We start from the raw sequence: 18,732 nt of genomic DNA, 5'->3' as shown, positions 1-18,732 counted from the left end.
AATGCGATTTTGCTCTAATTACAGTTACCTATAGACCTTTCCAGAAAAGGGCTGCTGGCCGGTTTCATTTTCAGTGTTCGTGCGTATCGCGCGTGATTTGCTCGCTTTCCGAAGCGACGCACACGCGCGTGCTGAGCTGTGGAGATCGCACGCTGAGCTGTGGATTTGTAAACATTGGAAAGGTCTATATCCAGAAATAGTTCATACAATCAACATTACCGATACACAAAAGTAATTACAAGGATGTATTACAGCGAAGATGTTTATGGCTAGGGTTTCGTGGATTTTTCGTGTGCGTGACATAAAACTCTACGCTCGCACCGCCGCGCGCGCCGCACGCGCACGCCTTTTTTTTTTTGTAAAAGATTCAAAGTGAATAACCAAAATAAAGTGTTGACGAACGCTCGTGCAAGATGTCATTTGTTTTAGGCTTTTGCTTTAGAACAGTTATTGCTGCAGACGCCGGCACGTGCGGCGCGTGGAACACCTTTACCTGCATTCTCCTTGACGCTTGGGTGATTTAGCAATAGGTCTATTCAGTAGATTAGTAATCAATAGGCACCATTTTCAAGATCAGTAGACTCTCAGGTAGATAATAAAGTCTTCTCAAAGATTTGCCGCTGTGCGACCCGCGTCGGCCACGTCTACGCTCGCACCGCCCTCACTTTAGCCTCGTTTACATGAAAGCGACTTCAGCGCATCGACTCCACTCGTTCTTCGAACCAAGCCGACGCGGCAACGTTTACATGAATGCGCACCAAGCCCTACACGAAGGTGGCGCCACGCCGTGTCAAAGCTCGAAGTTATGCAGTTCCAGCACCAGCCGCACCACATTTTCCGGTGCATCGCACATGGAGGCCTTTCGACGCGTTCAGTGAACGTAAAGATCGCGCCCGGTGTCTTCGACGCTGTAGAAGAAGTTACGAGACGGAAGAAACATCAAAACCCAAGCGTTTAGGGCTCCAGGCCGGGCCGCCGGGTCACTCTGAACGAGAGGCGACGTGTGTGCGCACGCTTTGAGGAAGCCTCCGCGCTTCGCCGCGCCAGACATCGCCGATAGCGACCGGAACAACCGGACTCAGAGTTCGAAAGGCTCCTGCGCAGCCAGGGACGGCTCCTGCGCAGCCAGGGACGGCTTTGAGGTAGGAGCTGCTCGTTCTGCGCTACCATGCAGTGCTCTACAGTGCTCGGAGCTCTCAGTGTCGTTCGGGCTTGCGCCGAAGCCTTTGGGACCCCTTAGAACGTGCAAGTCGTACTTCGCAAGAGTTGGACGGGGGCCGCCCTCACCGAGCAGCTCCGCTATATTCGCTTACTTATGATGGCAATATAAGCTCGCGTTTGTTCTCGGGAAAAAATTGCGGGCGACCATGCGGGACCGCTCTCCGCACCGCCGACGAGGTTGCCGCCGCCTTGTTTTCAGCTGTTCACTCGCTCCCGCAGCGGGCGCCTTCCCATAATCCTCCCCATTCTAAAATACGATGCGACATCCGTTTACATGGGCTGAATGAATGCGCTTTCGCCATCTCAATCCACCTCTGTCTAACGACTTCAATGCGATGCGCTTTCTTTGCGCATTATGCTGTTTACATGACCACATTGCATGCGACAACTGGATTCGATGCGACTAAGTCGCATTCATGGAAACGCGGCTTTTGTCGTCGTTCCAAGCGCTTGCGTACCTATAGCTTCCTTTCCTTCCACTCTCCCGGAGTGGCGGTCCCGTCGCGCGTGTCTAGTTTCCACCAGCTCCTCGGGGTGGGTCTGTGTCGTGTGCAAAATAGCTTCTTTGGTCATCCACCTTCAAAGAGTCGAATGGATCATGATTTTTCTTTTAGCTTTACAAAATAATGAAATAATACACTGTTAGCTTTGATACTTGTCATTATTGGTGTTTATTTGTAAAGCAATTATCCGCATCAATCTTCTTTTTATTATTTTGATGTTTTTGTATGTTGTTGTTTTTGCTGAAAAGAAGAAAAAAAAGAGCTCTTCTCTTCCTCACAGTTTGTTCGCTGTTTTTAATATGACGTAATCTCACCGGCAAGCTCAACTCTCCAGTTTACTACTGAGTGTTCTTCAGTGTTTGACATTAGTTACCTTTTATGCCTCTACTTCACAAAGTTTATTGATTTGCAATAAAGAACCAAGTTGAGAGTACCATAAAGCAGGATGAATATTGAAACTCGAAAGGATTTAAATTGTGATTTAAATCATAATATGAGCCTCTAATTAAAATCACAGCAGTTTCACTATGGTTAGTTAAATCACAGTTTTGCCGCAAAAATTAACTGGAAAACATTTTGAATGTACTGTTTTTATTACTATATTTTTTACGTGCATTTATTTTGTAGTGATGTCCAACAAACATCAGAAAAGTACAATTATGATGAGACAGAACACGAGCAAAAACCTAAACTCTTCTGGGCAAATAATAAAATTGTAAGGTTCATTTTTACCTTCCAGTTAGTTCTTAGATACGTAATTTTCCACAAACGGAACGCTAGAGGACAAAACCAAAACAAGAAAAATATGCGTGCGGGTACACGCAAACAGACCGACAGAAAAAGAAAAAAAAATATTGTCTGAAAAAGAAAAAAAAAACACCAACAGACATACCGATTTATACGTATAAAGCAGATATTGCGTCGGCATGTATATTCGCATTGTCCTATACAAACTCTCGGCCTCTCTTACGAGGCTATGCCACCACCTTGCACGCTTTACAGCAAAAAGTAAATGCCACTGCTTGGAGGCGACGCGAAAACTGCACTCGGTTTAAAGGGTCACAATTCTACGTTCCTCAAACACAAGGACAAAAATAGTCTCTGGAAAAGGGGAACAAAGGGGAGGAAGGACAAACATAAACCTCCAAACACAGCTAGGTGTCTGGTGCGTGACCGAAAAAATCAGCCTGGATTTTTCGGTCGCGCACCATTCCCCTAGCTGTGTTTGGAGATTTGTGTTTGTCCTTTCTCCCCTTTGTTCGCTTTCTCAAGGGATTATTGTTCCCATTCTTGTCTAGCTCGCTCACCCCTTTGCAATAATTGCATTAAATTATCAGCTCAAACAGTTTTTTTTTTTTTTTTCTCATTTGCTGCTTTGCATTTTTCGTGCGACCCAGCGACCTTTTAATATTTCGTGTGGGCGGGCAGCGAAGGCAATGGCAACCGTCGAACAGTGTTAACGAAGGTAAACGACAACTATTTAGCAAGAAACATCCGAGAAAAGGCACGATAAAATGAATGGAAGCTGTTTCCACGTGGTTTACATGTTGTATGTAAATTCAAAAGAGATTCTTCTTTATTTTAATTTTATGATTTTATTAGAACTAAGGCTTTCAGGTAAACTAAAAATAACCCATTGTTTCTTTTGCTCAAAAATATTGCGCTGTACACAACAAGAATGAAACGGTCTTGATTAAGCAGCCCATTTTGTGACAGTTAAAAGTTCCAGATAATTTTTCTATCGTGACGTTTTCAATAATTGGACGAATCGAAAAAGAATTGTGTTATGTTCAAAAAGAGAAATAGAAACAGAGACACAAAGAGACGTAAAAGCAGTCTCCCTGAGATATAGGTGATTAAATTAGATAGATTTGAATAAAATAAAATATATCTTATTTATAACAACTAAATCGCATTAAAAAAGATGGATTTAAATCAAACAATAGTAGCTTCAATGAGTATTTTAACAATTGTTTTTCCAACCATGCCATACACGTCCCGAAGAGCACGTGGAAAGGCTGATAAGTTTGAGGTACTTTAAATCGGCTCCCCACAAACTTAAAAAAAGAAGAAAATGAGCACTAGTATTTCAGAATATTTGTCTAATTCGTATATAGTTATAATTGTAATGCACATTTCGCAATGTCCAATGACTTAAAGGCAACTATAGGGAGTATTAAATGGCGGCCATGTCCGTGTGCGCAAATGCTGAGCACGTGCTGACGGCGAGCTTCCACAGTTCTTTTGCCACGTGCATTCCGCACCATCAAGATTGCCGGTGTTAGCAAGTTATTAATGTGAGCTCGTTCTGAGCATGCGCTCTGAACGTCGCCCTCAAATATGGCGTCCAGTGAATACCGCCTATATTGCCGCGTAAATCGCCGAGTTGGCAACGCATGAGGATCCAACACTAAGGACACCGGACTGGAATCCCGCTCGAAACGGTTTTTTGCTTATTTGTAGTCCTGTACTGTTCTGGAAAATGTCAGCTTATTCTGAACTGCCATCGCGTATTCTGGTCTTGAACATTCCTAAGCAATCGAGTGTATAAAAGCAGCGGGTCAGTCACATTCCGTCGACGACATGATGCTCGACACCTTCCATTTTAGTTTGCATGCACAAGTTCGTCTCATTAAACATTTATTTTAAATTTTACGTTCGTTTATTAATATTTTTTTTATTCGTGACAATATTATTCCATTCCAAACTACTTGAGGTCAGAAATGGTAATTACAATAAAACCTTACTCAAAAAGTTATTAAATAGTAGCGACAATTTACTAAATGAATCCCCGGAGAAGGGGAACAAGAGGGACAAAGGACAAACATGAATCTCCAAACACAGCTAGGTGACTGGTGAGCGACCGAAAAAATCCGCCCGTGCTGACGGCGAGCTTCCACAGTTCTTTTGCCACGTGCATTCCGCACCATCAAGATTGCCGGTGTTAGCAAGTCAATAATGTGAGCTCGTTCTGAGCATGCGCTCTGAACGTATTAAATTACTACTCATAGATCCTTATCTGCAAGTCGACTAGCAGATGCGGAACTATGTTACGTTTTCTGCGCACAAAAATATTTACATCCATATAAAATTGCTATATTAAATTGAATTCGTTAAATTCCTGTCGGAGGAGCCCCAGGGCGATACCTTATTTTTTTTTATATGTGTTGTTTCACACGGACTACAATGGAGATTTTACATAGTACTTTTTTGAGAATGTGAATGTAGGCATATAAGATGTTACCTCAGTGAACGATGCAATGTATTCGAAATATATATATATTTTGAATACATTGCATCTAACTAACAACCTTGAATCCGTTCAAAACAGAGGTCTTCGCTTTATTTACTCTGACTACTCCCCATACACTAGCATATCAGGATTACGCAAATCAGCTAACCTTGACTTACTTTCTTTACGTCGAAGGGTGTCACGTCTCACTCTACTTCACAAAATCTTTTACCACAACAACCATCTAAAAGATTCTCTACTATCACCTCCCTACCGTATTTTCCCTCGTTTTGACCACTCATGTAAACTGCGCTCAATTACTTCGTCATCTGTCTCCTATAAAATGTCGACTTTACCATCTGCTATTGACGATTGGAACTCATTACCTGACCTCATTGTAAACATGACTGATACTAACTAGTTTGCTGCAGCCGTTAACCTCTTTCTTTCGGAAATACAAGTATAGATTACAGCGTGTTTTTTATTAACTATTTTTGTTGATGTTTTTAGTGTGTTCACTCCCTTGTATAATGCCCCCTGGGGCCCTCAAGGAAAATAAATGATGATGATGATGATGATATATATATATATATTTTTTTTTTCAATTCATCATCACAGTAGCAGTTCGACTATCAGTCACGTGAAATTAAGCTTCCATAAGAAAACGTCAATTGTTCAGTTCTCGTGGTCATTGCAAATGTTTCGGTACAAAAGTTAGAAGTGATATTCCGCGTATCACTAACGTTATATTGTTTCCCGATTTAATGAAGCTCTTGTTGAAAGGCCACTTTATAAATTTCAAGTTTCAATATTTCACCCTAGCCGTTTTTCGCGCAACACAGACATAATTAAATGCTTAACGAAAGAATTGTGATTTTATTTTTGTGCAGCAAATGATAGTTATATGAGATCTCTCAGCTATTGTATTTGCTGCTCTGTTCTTGATTTCGCTTAACACCTGTTGAATTTACAACCTGCAGATGCATTACCGTTGTGGCGGAGGCGCATTTCTGTGATAGTAACCTGCCGAACTCTCGCTACAGCTTTTTTTTTTGCCTTTTTCTACCAACCCCTATCATTGCGTGAATCAAGGATTTTCAAACATCCGCACAATAATTTGTCCGCCATTGCTTGATCGCGTACTTTGAGCATGCATTCGGCACCAGAACTGAGTCATCGTTTAACGTGACCTCGATTCAGCCCGTAATAAAATGAGTGCCGTGTCAGCGATCGGCGGGGACACCACTCCAATCACGCGCTTCATGCCTAAGAAATGGCGACCATCACTGCCGCTTGATAGACTTTTGAAAATGGTCTATTGTAAACAGGCAGTTATTGATATAAAGTTTTATAATAGGAAACTCCGACGCTTCGGGTCCCCGAAGCAGCTTTAAGGCTTTGCACGGCGCCTGTACAAACGTCCTGCGCTTGCCCAGTGCGATGTCCCAAGATGCTCGAAAGCACATAAGCGCTGCGGCACCCTATTCTAAAATAAACGAGGTCACAATGAGTCTTACCCAACAGCTGCCAGACGAGGAAGGCGAGCCAGGCGGTGTAGGGAAGGCACACGCACAGATGCACGTCCATCCAGAGCGCGCACAGTGGCAGCAGGGGCACGCACGGCACAGAATTGTGGCCCGCACTGTGGGCGCCGTGTCGAGGCTGTCTCACCACGGCCACGGCGAGCGCGAGCACCATCGCCAGCGCGACCGTCGCCAGGGCTTCGAGCCACCACCGGCCGGCGCCATTCACCACCCTCGGCACGTGCACCGTGAGAACGCCCATGAGGAACATGAGCGCCACCATGCCGCACACCAACACCGCGGTCCTGTGCGCCGAACACCTGGTCGGAACTCCGCCGCACGGTAGGGAAGCCTTGCCGCCGCCGGCGAGCGACGTCACGAAGCCCTGATTGACCAGCTCTACGGACCACGTCCTCCTATGGAAGGAACCGTAGCCGCCGCCAGCGCCAACACCGAGAACAGACCTCGCAGACGCCGTCGAAGATCGCAGCGAGGAATCGTCGACATCGCACGAGGACGTCACTCGGTTCAGCGTGGCACTCGAGTCTCGACTCAAGTCTCCAAGTTCTAGCGGCAAATGGTCGATGAGGCCGTACCGCAGGGCCAGGACCGACGACGCGGTGGCCAGGAGGGACACGATCGTTCCCAAACCCAAGATGCCGAGAAGGGTGTCCGGATGCACAAACATGGCAGTGATGGACACCAGGAATCCCGCGGTTACAGCAGCCCTCCGGGTCCCGCTGGTAAGGCTACAGAGAAGTCCGTCCGCAGACAGCGAAGACAGCAGTACAGAGAGTCCCCAGAGGGACGCAGCAACCGCAGACGCGAGCCCACATAGGGACCCGAGGCCCAAGACCCAGACGAGGCCTGGAAGTCCTCGGATTAGAGGGGCTTGTAGAAGGGGAGCCGAGCCTACGAGCAGGGAGTGAGGGGCCAGAAGGGTGATGGCTACGGAGCTGCTGAAGCAGCCCAGGAGGCTGAGCAGGAACACGACGCTGACGGCTGAGGGGACCACTCGAAACCGGTTCGAGGTTTCCGTGGCAGTTTGGGAGACCAGATCATACCCCATGAAGGCGAAGGTGCACGTGGCTGCACCATTGAATACCTGCGTGGAAAAAAAATTCTTAAATATATTTACTAATCGCTTGACGCCCATGAAAACTATTATTTCCAGTTTAGTACACTGCAAAACAAACAAGAAAGGAATACTAAATATTTGACGCTTTCTGAAAGAGACATATCGACTTTCCTTCAAAGGTGCCTAATTTAGAAGGTAATCTCAGTTTCTTTTTAGGCCTGACCTGAGCTTAAATCCCACTTTAACCTAATGGTTACATTTTGTTAGTATCCTCAATTCAAGGGGCGCCGCGAAACGCAAGGTAGGTAAGACAAATCACCTATCCTGCTTTTCAAATAATAGACATTTTGCAGTTCTACGGTTGAAAAATAATGTAAAACATAACTTAATATCCATCATCACGACACTCAAGTCCAACTATCGCGCTCAAAATAATTTGACCGACAGTACCTAGAGCTATACCTGGAACGAATAGGTATAGCATCTGTGACACCGACGTATTGTTGTTGTAGGTCATCGATCACGAATATTTTTTGTCTCTCTCGCACTCCTTCACGTGCGCTAACACCTGGGACCGAAAAATGCGAATTCATGAAGCGCGCTGCTTCTTTTTTTATGATTTTATAAAAAGTCACGCAGGTCTAGACTGATGCCTTATTTACAACTCTCCTTACATGGTGATATTTCAAGCTCCGCGATCTCCACAAAATCGCAGAACCTGAGGGTGCGCCCCACACTGCAGGCTTCACTTCAAAATCGGCTTGCACCTGAGTAGAGATCAAGTCTTTTTAACGCGGTCTCTGTTTTATGAGCCGATTTTCATGGAGCTCTCTAACGTTTGGCTGTAGCAGCCGACTGTATTGCCGGTTGTTACAAAAAGCCGACACGGAAAAACGTTGCGCCCAAGAAAAAGATTTCACTCCCCCATGCAGTGTTTTTTGAGATTATGAGCCAAGTGCTTTGCCGACTGAGCTAAGCAGGGTCAATGGTGTTAAACCACATAAAAGCGAGTTCATTCGCACGACGCGTGAATGAGCTCGCGGGCTTCGCGGCCTTTCCTGTCTCCTGTCATTTCACGCGTGAGTAAGCAATGAAATCGAATCTTCGTTAGGCGGTTCCGTTCCAACACCATTATCTTCCCTTGAAGGCCTATCGCACATACTGTGTCTACCAGTCCTTTCCAGCATGATCAGGCTTGTTTTTTGTTTTTTTTTTCTCTTTGTATAGTACAGTCACTGACTTCCTAAGAAACGCGAGGTGTGGCGAGTCCCGAGCCGTTTCTTATCTCCACTTTGTTATTGAGTTGCATGCTGGTATGTGTCACACCATAAGGGCGCCGAAGAACTAATCACTACGCAAGGAACCTGACTACTACAAGCGATGCCCTACATATAATAACTTGCCAACGTTTACTACAATCAAGCAAATCAGAGTACATTTTCTCGGAATAGTGTACCGTAATAAGGATGTTTCCGCTCTTTATCATAGTGCTTCCGGGTCTTAACGAATGCAGTCGAGAGCTACGAATCTAGCCTTTATAGCGTGTGTGATTCCACCGAAAAGAAGAGCCGTGCGATAAGGATTGAATGGAGAGCACGTCTGCAAGTGAAAAAGCGATAGAAATAATAACGATACAAAAATCACCGTCGGCTTATTTCACGCGCGACAGCTAACACCCATATCATTCGGGAACAGCACGAAGATTAGGACGAATGCAGAATGAGCCTGGAACAAATAACACGCTATTCGAATGACACGATGCAACGCATCGGCGTAACATTTTGGTACCCGCGTAAAGCTGAGGGGCCAATCGAGCGGCCAGCCTTTTATGTGCAAGAAGCGTCATCAAGTGCCGCGTGTCAAGGCAGCGTGCAGGGTGGAGATAGCGTGCCTCGGCTACAAGAAAAGCTGGGATCCGCCATTGTCGCATATATTTCCCCCTTTTTTCTTCCCACGCAAAATCCCCGGGGCTCTGAGATGACTGAGGCGAGAGAACAAGTACGGTCCCCCTGAGCTAGGCGAATAAAAGCGGCCCGGATCAGGCGTTCAACCTTTCTTCTCCTTTCTTTTTTTTTGTTTGTTATGTGAGCAGGCAGCAGTCTAATGATTAGCCGATGACGTAATTTCAGAGTTAAAAAGACAGCTTCACATACTTTAAGATACCTATCAGAAAGGACGAGAGTTGACTCTTTTTGAAACGCAGTAAATTAATTTATTCTATCCATTGTGCTTGCGACGGAAAAAAAAATTGTAAGATTGGGTGTCAAGCTCTCAACACATTTTCACACTATTCGATTTAATATATTGGCCTTTTGTATGCACTGTTTGCCGCGGTTATCGATGTGTTTTACTCGTGAGTAAAATTCCGATATGTAAACTTGATGAAGAGCGATAGATAAACGATAAAATACGCAAAAAATGAATTACTCACCACACTTTGTTTACGTTTGGTTTCAAAGAACCTCTTCTATAATTACGTACCTCATAAAAAGCAATTAGTGTTGAGGTCACATGACGTCAGTTTCCCCGCTAAATCTAACTGTAAACTGAATTTGCAAACAAGTCACGCGACCACGTCACGCGATGTAAAAAAAATCAGCTAAATGTACAGAAGGAAACTGATCTTGTGTATATGTCACGTGACATGAAGCCATGTGACGTCATTTCTCCCGTTAACTTTAGTATTTCAATATGCAGGCGACACGGTGTTGGTTTCATGTCATGTGGATTACTTTGTCGCTAATCAAAATCTTCAAAAAAGATACTGCTTGTACAACGGACTGGTTCACTTCGAACCTGATTAAGGTAACTGCGTCAAAGACAAAACTGGCTCGTTTTAAAAATTCACTTAAACTGGCTGAACTCCCACTTTTTGTAGCACTGTATACTTCCAGCTATAGATCTCGTGATTGCAAAACTATTCAATGTGTCAAATCTGTAAAATACCTCGGGATATACATCGATTATGATTCATTCTGGTGTACGCATATGACGTATTTGTGCAAAAAGTTAAGAAGCGTTTCGTACTTTCTACAGAATGTTGACATGTTTCTGCCTTTCTGTATTAGGACAATAATAGTACAGCCTTTAGAATTCCGTTATTTACGGTACGGCCTAACACTTTTTATGGGATGTTCGCTGTTCTGGCACACAAAAGTTAATTCGTTGTTAAAAAGTATTTTGAAAAGTGTCGCGTTTGACATACCAGACGTCAGTCTGCAGATATATGTCAGGAACATTACATGCCGTCTTTTGAGGTGCTTTTTAGGAAAGCCGTTGTGCCGCGCCATTTCTAGTGCTCCGATTTCAACGTGGTTTCTATTCAGCAGCGGCCAGTGAGGCCATATCTTTGCTTTGAGGTACCGCGTATTCAAACACGTGTTGTTGAGTGCTCAAGAGTGTATTATGTGCCGCATGTATTTAACTGACTAGCAGAATCATTGCTGCTTATAACATCTAGGAAAAATCTTAAGAAAGCGGTATGGCATTTAGAGGAATCAGTTAAAATTTTAAACTTCACTGTTTTTTATTTTTCATTGTTCTTTTTTTCTTTTAATAAACATTCAGGTTGCGTTGTGTCGAAGATGTTGTGAATACGTGTATCGTTTCGGTATCGGCTAATATACACAGAGCTTTCAGAGAACGGGTGTGCTATAGAATAGAAATATTTTCAATTAATCTTCTTTATTTAATCTATCTGATTTTGTCACCTGCCAGGCCAGGTACACAGGCGCTTGAGGCTTACTCCGGCTGGCTATTGTATTGTGTAAAATGTTTATTTTAGCAATAAAGTTATGTTTTATGTTTTATGATCTATATAGCCTTAGAAGAACAAAGAGACACAGCTAATTCCTGTGTAACCCTCGTAGCAAAAAATACTCATTTGCCGATAAAGACAGTGACATGTCACTTATAAACTTACCGCATTTTCTGTGATTTTGGAAGCTTCATGTAGCTCTCGAAACCTGTTCTGGGCACCTTTTCACCTTGCCACCTTGACGCTCACCGCAGTCGTTGCCCATGTGCCCCGCCATTTGGAGACAGCAAGGTTTTTGCTAGTTATCCAGACATGATTTATAGATAGCTACATGAAGCTTTCAAAATAAAAGCAAAGAGCGATTAGCATATAAGTGACACGCCATTGTCTTTATCCACAAATGAGCATTATTTTTTTTTTGTTACGGGGGTTACACCGGAAGTAGCCGTGACTCTTTGTTCAGTCACGGCTATTTATATGATTACTTTTTTTTCAAATAAAAGTTCGTTGCGAGTGCACCCTTCCTTTGTCAACATGTCCCTGTTTCTTTTTTTTTTTTTTTGGCAACTAGAAGTCAATTTTGGCTTCACTCGGAAAGACTCTAACGTAGGTGAATTGAACGTTACTAGATCAAAGTCAGTTGACAAGCTTCCTAGAACGCCTGGTGCCTTCTCGCGGCGTGTCCGCTCGGCGGCGCTCGCGAGGCTATCAGATCGCCAAATGCACAAAAGCTGCCGAACGGGTGGCACGTTGGATACACATAAAATGCCGTCAAAAGCGATGTTCTTGCAGTTTTTACGGTAAACATAAGGTTTGCGCAAAGGATTGCGCGAAAAGAACGTCGTACGATAACCGTATTATTGCCCTTGGAGGGACTGCCGCTGGCGGCGCTACGAACGCGATCCACCCTTACTTTGGTGCAGGCAACAGAAAATAACAGTTTTCTAACGCCGCTCTACTGTGGAGCTTGTCAATACATATCTAAAAAAAAGAAAGATGTAGCGTCGTAGCCTTTGCGGTGCATACAGTACATCCCAAAATTTCAGTTCGATGTACACCGCACTGACGTCAATCTGACGGCCCCAACTTTTACGAGGAGCTTGATCAGCGTGCGATATAGCATATCAAGGAGCTAAAATGCGTATTAAAGACTAAAAGAAACCAAAAGAACCTAGGGTTTTGTTGTAGGGCCGAGAAAACCACAATTACTTTCTTGCAGTCAGTCACACGTACATTTGCTATTTTAATAAGTTCTACAACACGGATTATCAAGCCGCTCGTAAAAGAATTGGGACCGTCGGTCCAACATCAGTGGGGTGTACGTTGAACTGAAATTTTGGAATGTATTAGATGTGACAAGCGTGCCGTTGTAAGAATGTCCCTTTTTTATTTTAGAGTCTAGATAGATTTAGAACGGAAACACCAAACGCCGGATGCTGGCTTTCGGCGTCCGAACGCCTTTGAAGACTGAGTTGGACCATAGCCTCCTCTATACTCCCAAAGTCTGGCAATTCGACGACGGAGCCATAGAGCGCCCGGTCACAGATTTAGAGCGCATTGATCTGGCAGCACAGAGCATCAAAGAGCCATTTCTCGGGGAAACTGGACGTCAGCGCACAGCTTCTGCAGCGGAGTGGACCCGAAACACGCGAATTTTCTCGGGAGAAGTGTGTTTCGGCGTCTCGATGCAGCGGGGCGCCAGTCACGTGGCTCTCCTCTCATCCGTTGTTTGTCGCTCCACCATCTCCATTTCGGCGACCGCTTCTCGTTCGATCTGTCAGGCTTTGTGAGTATATAGGAGGCTATGGTAGAGCCAAAGGAAGCCAGCCATTAGGTCTACCCACTAATCACTCCAACCAAACCTCGTTTCTCTGACGTCAGCGCGAGTTCTCATCTTCTCCTCTCCTTTAGTTTCCATCCGCATAATCGCCGACGGAATGAGGACGGCAGAGACGAGTTTGAACTGTCGCCCGCCTCTAGCGCAAGCTTCATACCTTCGATAATGCTTCGGCGTTTCGTGCGCCTCGAGTATGCACGCGCAACCGAAGCACGGCGGAAGGCAAAGAGCGCATGGTGGAAGATGGACATCCGAAAGTAGACGCCCTGCCACTCTCACCTTATCAGTGGGAATGACTCGATTACACAACGGCACCTCGATACTTACATTATACGTAGGTTTCAGAAAATGCCGTTTCACTTTCGCTTGGCCGTTTCCGGCCGTGCCGGTGAGCATCTACCAATGTCTCATATTTTATCGCGTGTGAGCGAATCTTTGTTAGCGTCGTGTTTGGTGTTAGCAAAACGGAGAAGCATGGCGAGAGGCTTCGTGAATGACAGAACTCTAGACGTACACAATCGTGGACGTATTTGGGTGGTTTAGACAAATAATAATTAACTCTGTCTTTTCTTCGCTCAGACGTTACCCTGGCGGAATCCGCAATACCATTTCGGCTGCCGATGAGCATACTTCTCAGGCGTGGGATGGGATAGTGTGAACAGCGGATATACATCGTTTGCATAAACAACGACTTTCTAGCTGACGCTCCCTTATGTTACCTAATCGTTCGTCAGGCGCGGTCGACCGGACAGAACAGGAAACGCTGCTTCCGTGCATAAGAACCGGGGGGGGGGGGGGGGGGGGGGGGGGGGGCGTCACACGACTTTTTTGATGCCGAGCCATAGAAAGTTAAAACGTGACGTGCACCTGACTTTGTCACATGCGAGTTGGCCGGCTCGTTGTAGGATCTGGCCATAGTGTGGCGCTCGCTTTCATCCGGTAGACTTTACGTGAGCGGAGCATGGTAAGGCCGAGGTTTTTAAGGTGGCGGTACGGCGGCGGTACAGCGGCGAGGCCGCGAGTCTCCGAGGAGCTGACATCGGACCGCGAGCAGCTCGTTGCTCTCCGTCATGCGTCCGGAACCAAACAAAAACTCTATGACCGGCGGTGAGCGATGTGCCAGCTGCGCGCGTCGGAGTATTGCGCTCGCTCAGTCCGGTATGTTTTGCGAAAGCAATGTGTAGGTAAGACCGGCAAGACATGCAAGACCACGACGAGCGGACAAGCCTAGTCGCCGAGCGGTTTGAGTAAACTTAAGTGTGTGGCGGTGCCGAGACAGAAATGAGGCTTTGCAGTCTGAAAGGCTTCAGAAATCTTTCCGAGGGAGTTTCGTTTCACCAGCATGCCACTGTTGAATTACGTTCTGAACTTCGCAGTACCGAGCTGCGCGAACGATGGATTTCGGCCAATTTTCGGAACAGTGGCTGGACCTCACTGAATTGATGTTTCTCTCGCTTCAAATCGGATGACTTCGACAGTCGACATATTCTTAAAACGCCCTAGTCAAACTCAACTGCATGTTTCCACGCCGCTTGCAATGCTTCCCGAGAGCACCCCCCAAACGTATTGTCAAGTGTGAGCGCTCCACATATCCTTCTACGCGGGCGTGCACAATATATTGGCTGACGAAATTCGCGAGTATTTAACTTTACATCGATGCAACACACATTTGTCAAGTTAAACGAAATTACGCACATCGTTAGAACGCTGATATTCACTTGCACGATGGTAATGTCGCGTGAAAGACGTTGTTGTCACACGACAAAAGGCAGCAGAAGCAGTCAGCGGCTGCGATCCTGAGCAGAACAACGTTAGAACCTGGTGCCACTCAGTTCCTAGATGCAACCGTGTACCACTCAAGAGTCACGTGTGGTTCATATGTGAGTCGAAAGTTCACGAGGAGTATGAGAAGGACGCGGGCGACACAGGAGAATGGCTTCAAAAGCCACAAAGCTGACGTCTCCCCCCCCCCCCCCCCCCCTTCTCCCCCGGTGTTAAGAACACGCCGGGCAAACGTAACCACCATAAATTTTGACGAGATTAGACGCTCCAACCATGGCACACGAAATCGTCCGAAAGAAAGTGAAGACGGACACGGTGACTGATCTAATAAACAGTTTGCAACTCTGTATGCAGCGAGCCGTTGAAAGCACCATAAAAAAGGCTGCAGTGAGGTCTTCGTGTACGAACCTATTCACAAGGTCTCTTATACCATCGACCCACAACCGCCCGAAAAGATTACTAATTAACTACCGCTATTCAGGCTTTCTAGGACCGCCCATTCCTTTCACGTTTACTCGTCCGTATCCATCGGTCCCGTGCCGATTCCCCGATGCAAAGTTGTCTCTGCTGTCCTGGAGTCTTCTATCGCTATTCTGAATGAGGTACTTATTCCACCGCTCTCCCTCGGTGTGTAACTATACCAACAAAACATAAAAGACACGGCCTGCGCATGAAGTCGTCTTTATTGAATCTCCCACCCGCCCCAAGTGGCAAACAGGCCTGACCTCAACACAAGCCCTGGAAATTTAGAACACATATCTCCTCCATGCACTGGGGAAAACCAGTCGCGACCATCCTAATCCTAGCATAATCCGCCAGCAAGAGAAGATAAATCTGATAACAATAAGTGTGAAGAATACTTCTCTTGGTAGATTTTATCAATTGCTGGCACTGTGGAATTTCATCCCCTAGTGAATCACCGAACCGCCGAACGTACAAGTGCTTTGTAAAGACGTATTCCAGAGCATACCGACCGGTGTCTACTCTGTTCCATGGGCGCCGCCATGTTCGTTTTTGCTGACGCCATGAGGCAGCAGTGGGGCTGCGCTTTTTTCAAAACAGCAATGTTTTATCTTTTTTATGGAAATTTTTGCGCATATCGTAGTGCAAGAACGTCAGAAATACAGTCACCAAGCTGTGAGAACAATACGAAAGCTAAGAACGCTGTAATAAGCAAAAACAATAATATTCTTTTATGCGCAGCCCCTCTCTTCGCAAGGACCTGCTTTTGAGATTATTTTTTCCCATTTTTATAGCTGGGGCCACACTCTCAACAAAAGAGTAGTCGTAGGGTACTACACTTGGGGTAGTCAGAAGCCGTCACAGATATCGCTACCCCCCCCCCCCCCCCCTTAGTTATACTAAGTTATACACGGCACGCAATCTACAGGTTTTCACAGTGACCACCCCCAAAAGCAACATGGCGGCTGGCAAGCGACAGTGGAGAAATACGAGTAAGGCCTAGCGAGCTGAACTGCTTTTTGCTAAAATACGATTCTCAAGTGCGTACGCCCGTTCGCTGCCTTCTGTGCGCACTAAAGCACTCCAAAACGCGCCTCGAAGCACCGGCACCACACCTATTACGAGTAGGGACGACGATGTGAGCGGGGTATTCGAGGTGGTTTGTCCGCGACTGCTTTCGCACGACCGGCTGCATTTACTTCGCGGCCAGAAAACATTCAAAGAAGGAATCGTATCGCGGCAAATGGAATGATGTCTTCATTGAAGAGAGCATCTGCTTGCTGTGCGTGCCGCAAGTGATCCGGCATTTTCGGTTGACAGCGGTGACGCCAAGCATCACCGATTCAAGCGGCGTCGGTTCCGATCGTTCAACGCTCCTGCTCATCTGCTAGCATTCGTTATCCACTTTCAAGTCCCTGGCAATCCTCACCCCGTCTGAGCACGCACTTGGCGCTATTTACCATACGGAACACCCATTCAACTGGTTGGACTGATCCCACTGGGACGAGAGGCCGAGAACCGAACCCCCCGTACGCTGCTTCGTGGAGCCATGGAACGTCTCCATGTTTTCCACTCACATAAGTAGACATTTAAACGCGCGACTCCTTGAATTGGGCGGCGACACGCGCCACCTAACGGACAGCGCTCAAAAAAAAAAAAACAACAACAAAGGCTTTGAGCGCTTCGCCAGACATACACGTATGTGCATGTCTGGTGAGGCATGCACATACGTGCATGCCACACGACACTTCACACATACGCGACATACAGACACCATATGATTTTATACATGAACGCGTTCACAAACAGCACAAGGTACAACATGAGATATTGACACTCTACATTCCTATACACACGACTAGTTGACACCACCAGCTTACATACTGCTGTATTTTCTCTGACCGGTTAGGATGGTGACCACTGTCATATTTTGCATAAATACGAAAAGACTGTGCAAGACTTACACGCATATTATATTTTCCTCTACTGCCCTTAGGAAAGCGCTCGTATCTCTAATGTAATCCATTGCAAAAGTGAACTGCAGGTTATAAATAAATTTGAATAGTCGCAAGACGTCACGTTTTGATCAGTTTCGTTTTCTCGCTAGCTTACACTTCAAGTATACAGAATCCTATTTAATTAATTGTATTAATTATCAAAACCAATTTCTGTAATCACAACTTTTTTTCTATTTTTACATATCCGAATGACTTCAGCGGCTGTTGAGTACACGTTGAGTACACTGAGCACGCGCAGGTGATTCTAGCGAAGCCCGTCTGCTCGTCCTCGGGTCTTCCCCAAAGCGTTGTTTCAGTTTTCTACTTTTCGCTACAATTGTTTCTGCTCAAGCGCGTGTCTTTCAAATATGCGTTCTATGCACTCGCGCTCGCGCCAAGAGGACAGTGCAGAATTGCCGCTTTCGGGCCCGTTCCTTCACCTGCAATGAACACGGAAGACGTATGCTAAATTATCTAAGCATCAAAGAACACCGAGAACATAGTTCTCTGCGCTGCACCTGCTGGCGTCTGCAGTAGTACTTTTTCTAAAAAAAATCTAAAACAAATAGCACGTGTATGTTTGCCAACGCTTTATTTTTGGAAATTTACTTGGAATCTTTTATATAGGCAAGAGGAACGCGTGCCGGAAGGCCTGAAATCCTAGTCCCCTTCAAAGAACTCCACCTGGAATGGCACACGCTTGTTTGAAGCATTTTTGTTTGAAGCATCTTTTATCAAGTATGCTCGATGAAATGTGCCAAATGAGCCAGTGAAGGCGAATCATATATCCCGAGACAGAGAAATACTGAAATACACGAACATGATCCCAGATATTTGAGTACGTTCGTCCTGTCCGGCCTCAGTCGTGGTGTTCAATGCTTCACACTTCACTGCACTTGAAAGCAAAAAAAATTGGCTATGACAGGCGTGCAAGTTCGGCGGAACAGAGGAGGCCATTTGCAACTGATCTGCACGCAGGACTGACTGATCACACATTTAATGAGAGCACGCTCTTTACTGAACCGCACAATAAAAGACGACAGGAGCATCTCGTCCGGCGAACATTCAAGTCAACTCACGCCCGTGCGTAGCTTCCTGTGCTTTTCTAGAGATTTGGTTAAATTCCTCGAGAACGACGCCAACTGCCAGCTGTTTACTGCGGTACATGATAAAACCCGCGACGGAACCAGAAAGGACAACCGGGACACTTTTCATCTGCCTCGGGTTTTAGTAGGTGCCTACCAAGGTTGCCTGTACTCCTTGGCAATGCTTGTTTTCTGTCAGTTTAGGCGAACTGAGCACACGCCTGTTTCGACCGGTTTAAATTTGAATAAATGCTA

General features: G+C 45.7%; 1 protein-coding gene across 1 annotated transcript in view; it reads right to left on the bottom strand.

Moving 5' to 3' along the window:
- LOC8029374 (cationic amino acid transporter 3-like) overlaps positions 1–18,732 on the bottom strand; it is a 262,424-nt gene that overhangs the window by 122,974 nt on the left and 120,718 nt on the right. Inside the window, exon 4 of the mRNA XM_042290471.1 lies at positions 6,474–7,584. Within this exon, the coding sequence (XP_042146405.1) occupies positions 6,474–7,584 (1,111 nt within the window). The remainder of the gene's footprint in view (positions 1–6,473; positions 7,585–18,732) is intronic.

This window comes from Ixodes scapularis, unplaced genomic scaffold (assembly GCF_016920785.2).
Source record: "Ixodes scapularis isolate PalLabHiFi unplaced genomic scaffold, ASM1692078v2 PGA_scaffold1__304_contigs__length_218370807, whole genome shotgun sequence".
NCBI lineage: Eukaryota > Metazoa > Arthropoda > Arachnida > Ixodida > Ixodidae > Ixodes > Ixodes scapularis.
The sequence above is the reverse complement of the archived record's forward strand: the minus strand, read 5'-3'. Positions and strand labels throughout refer to the sequence as shown.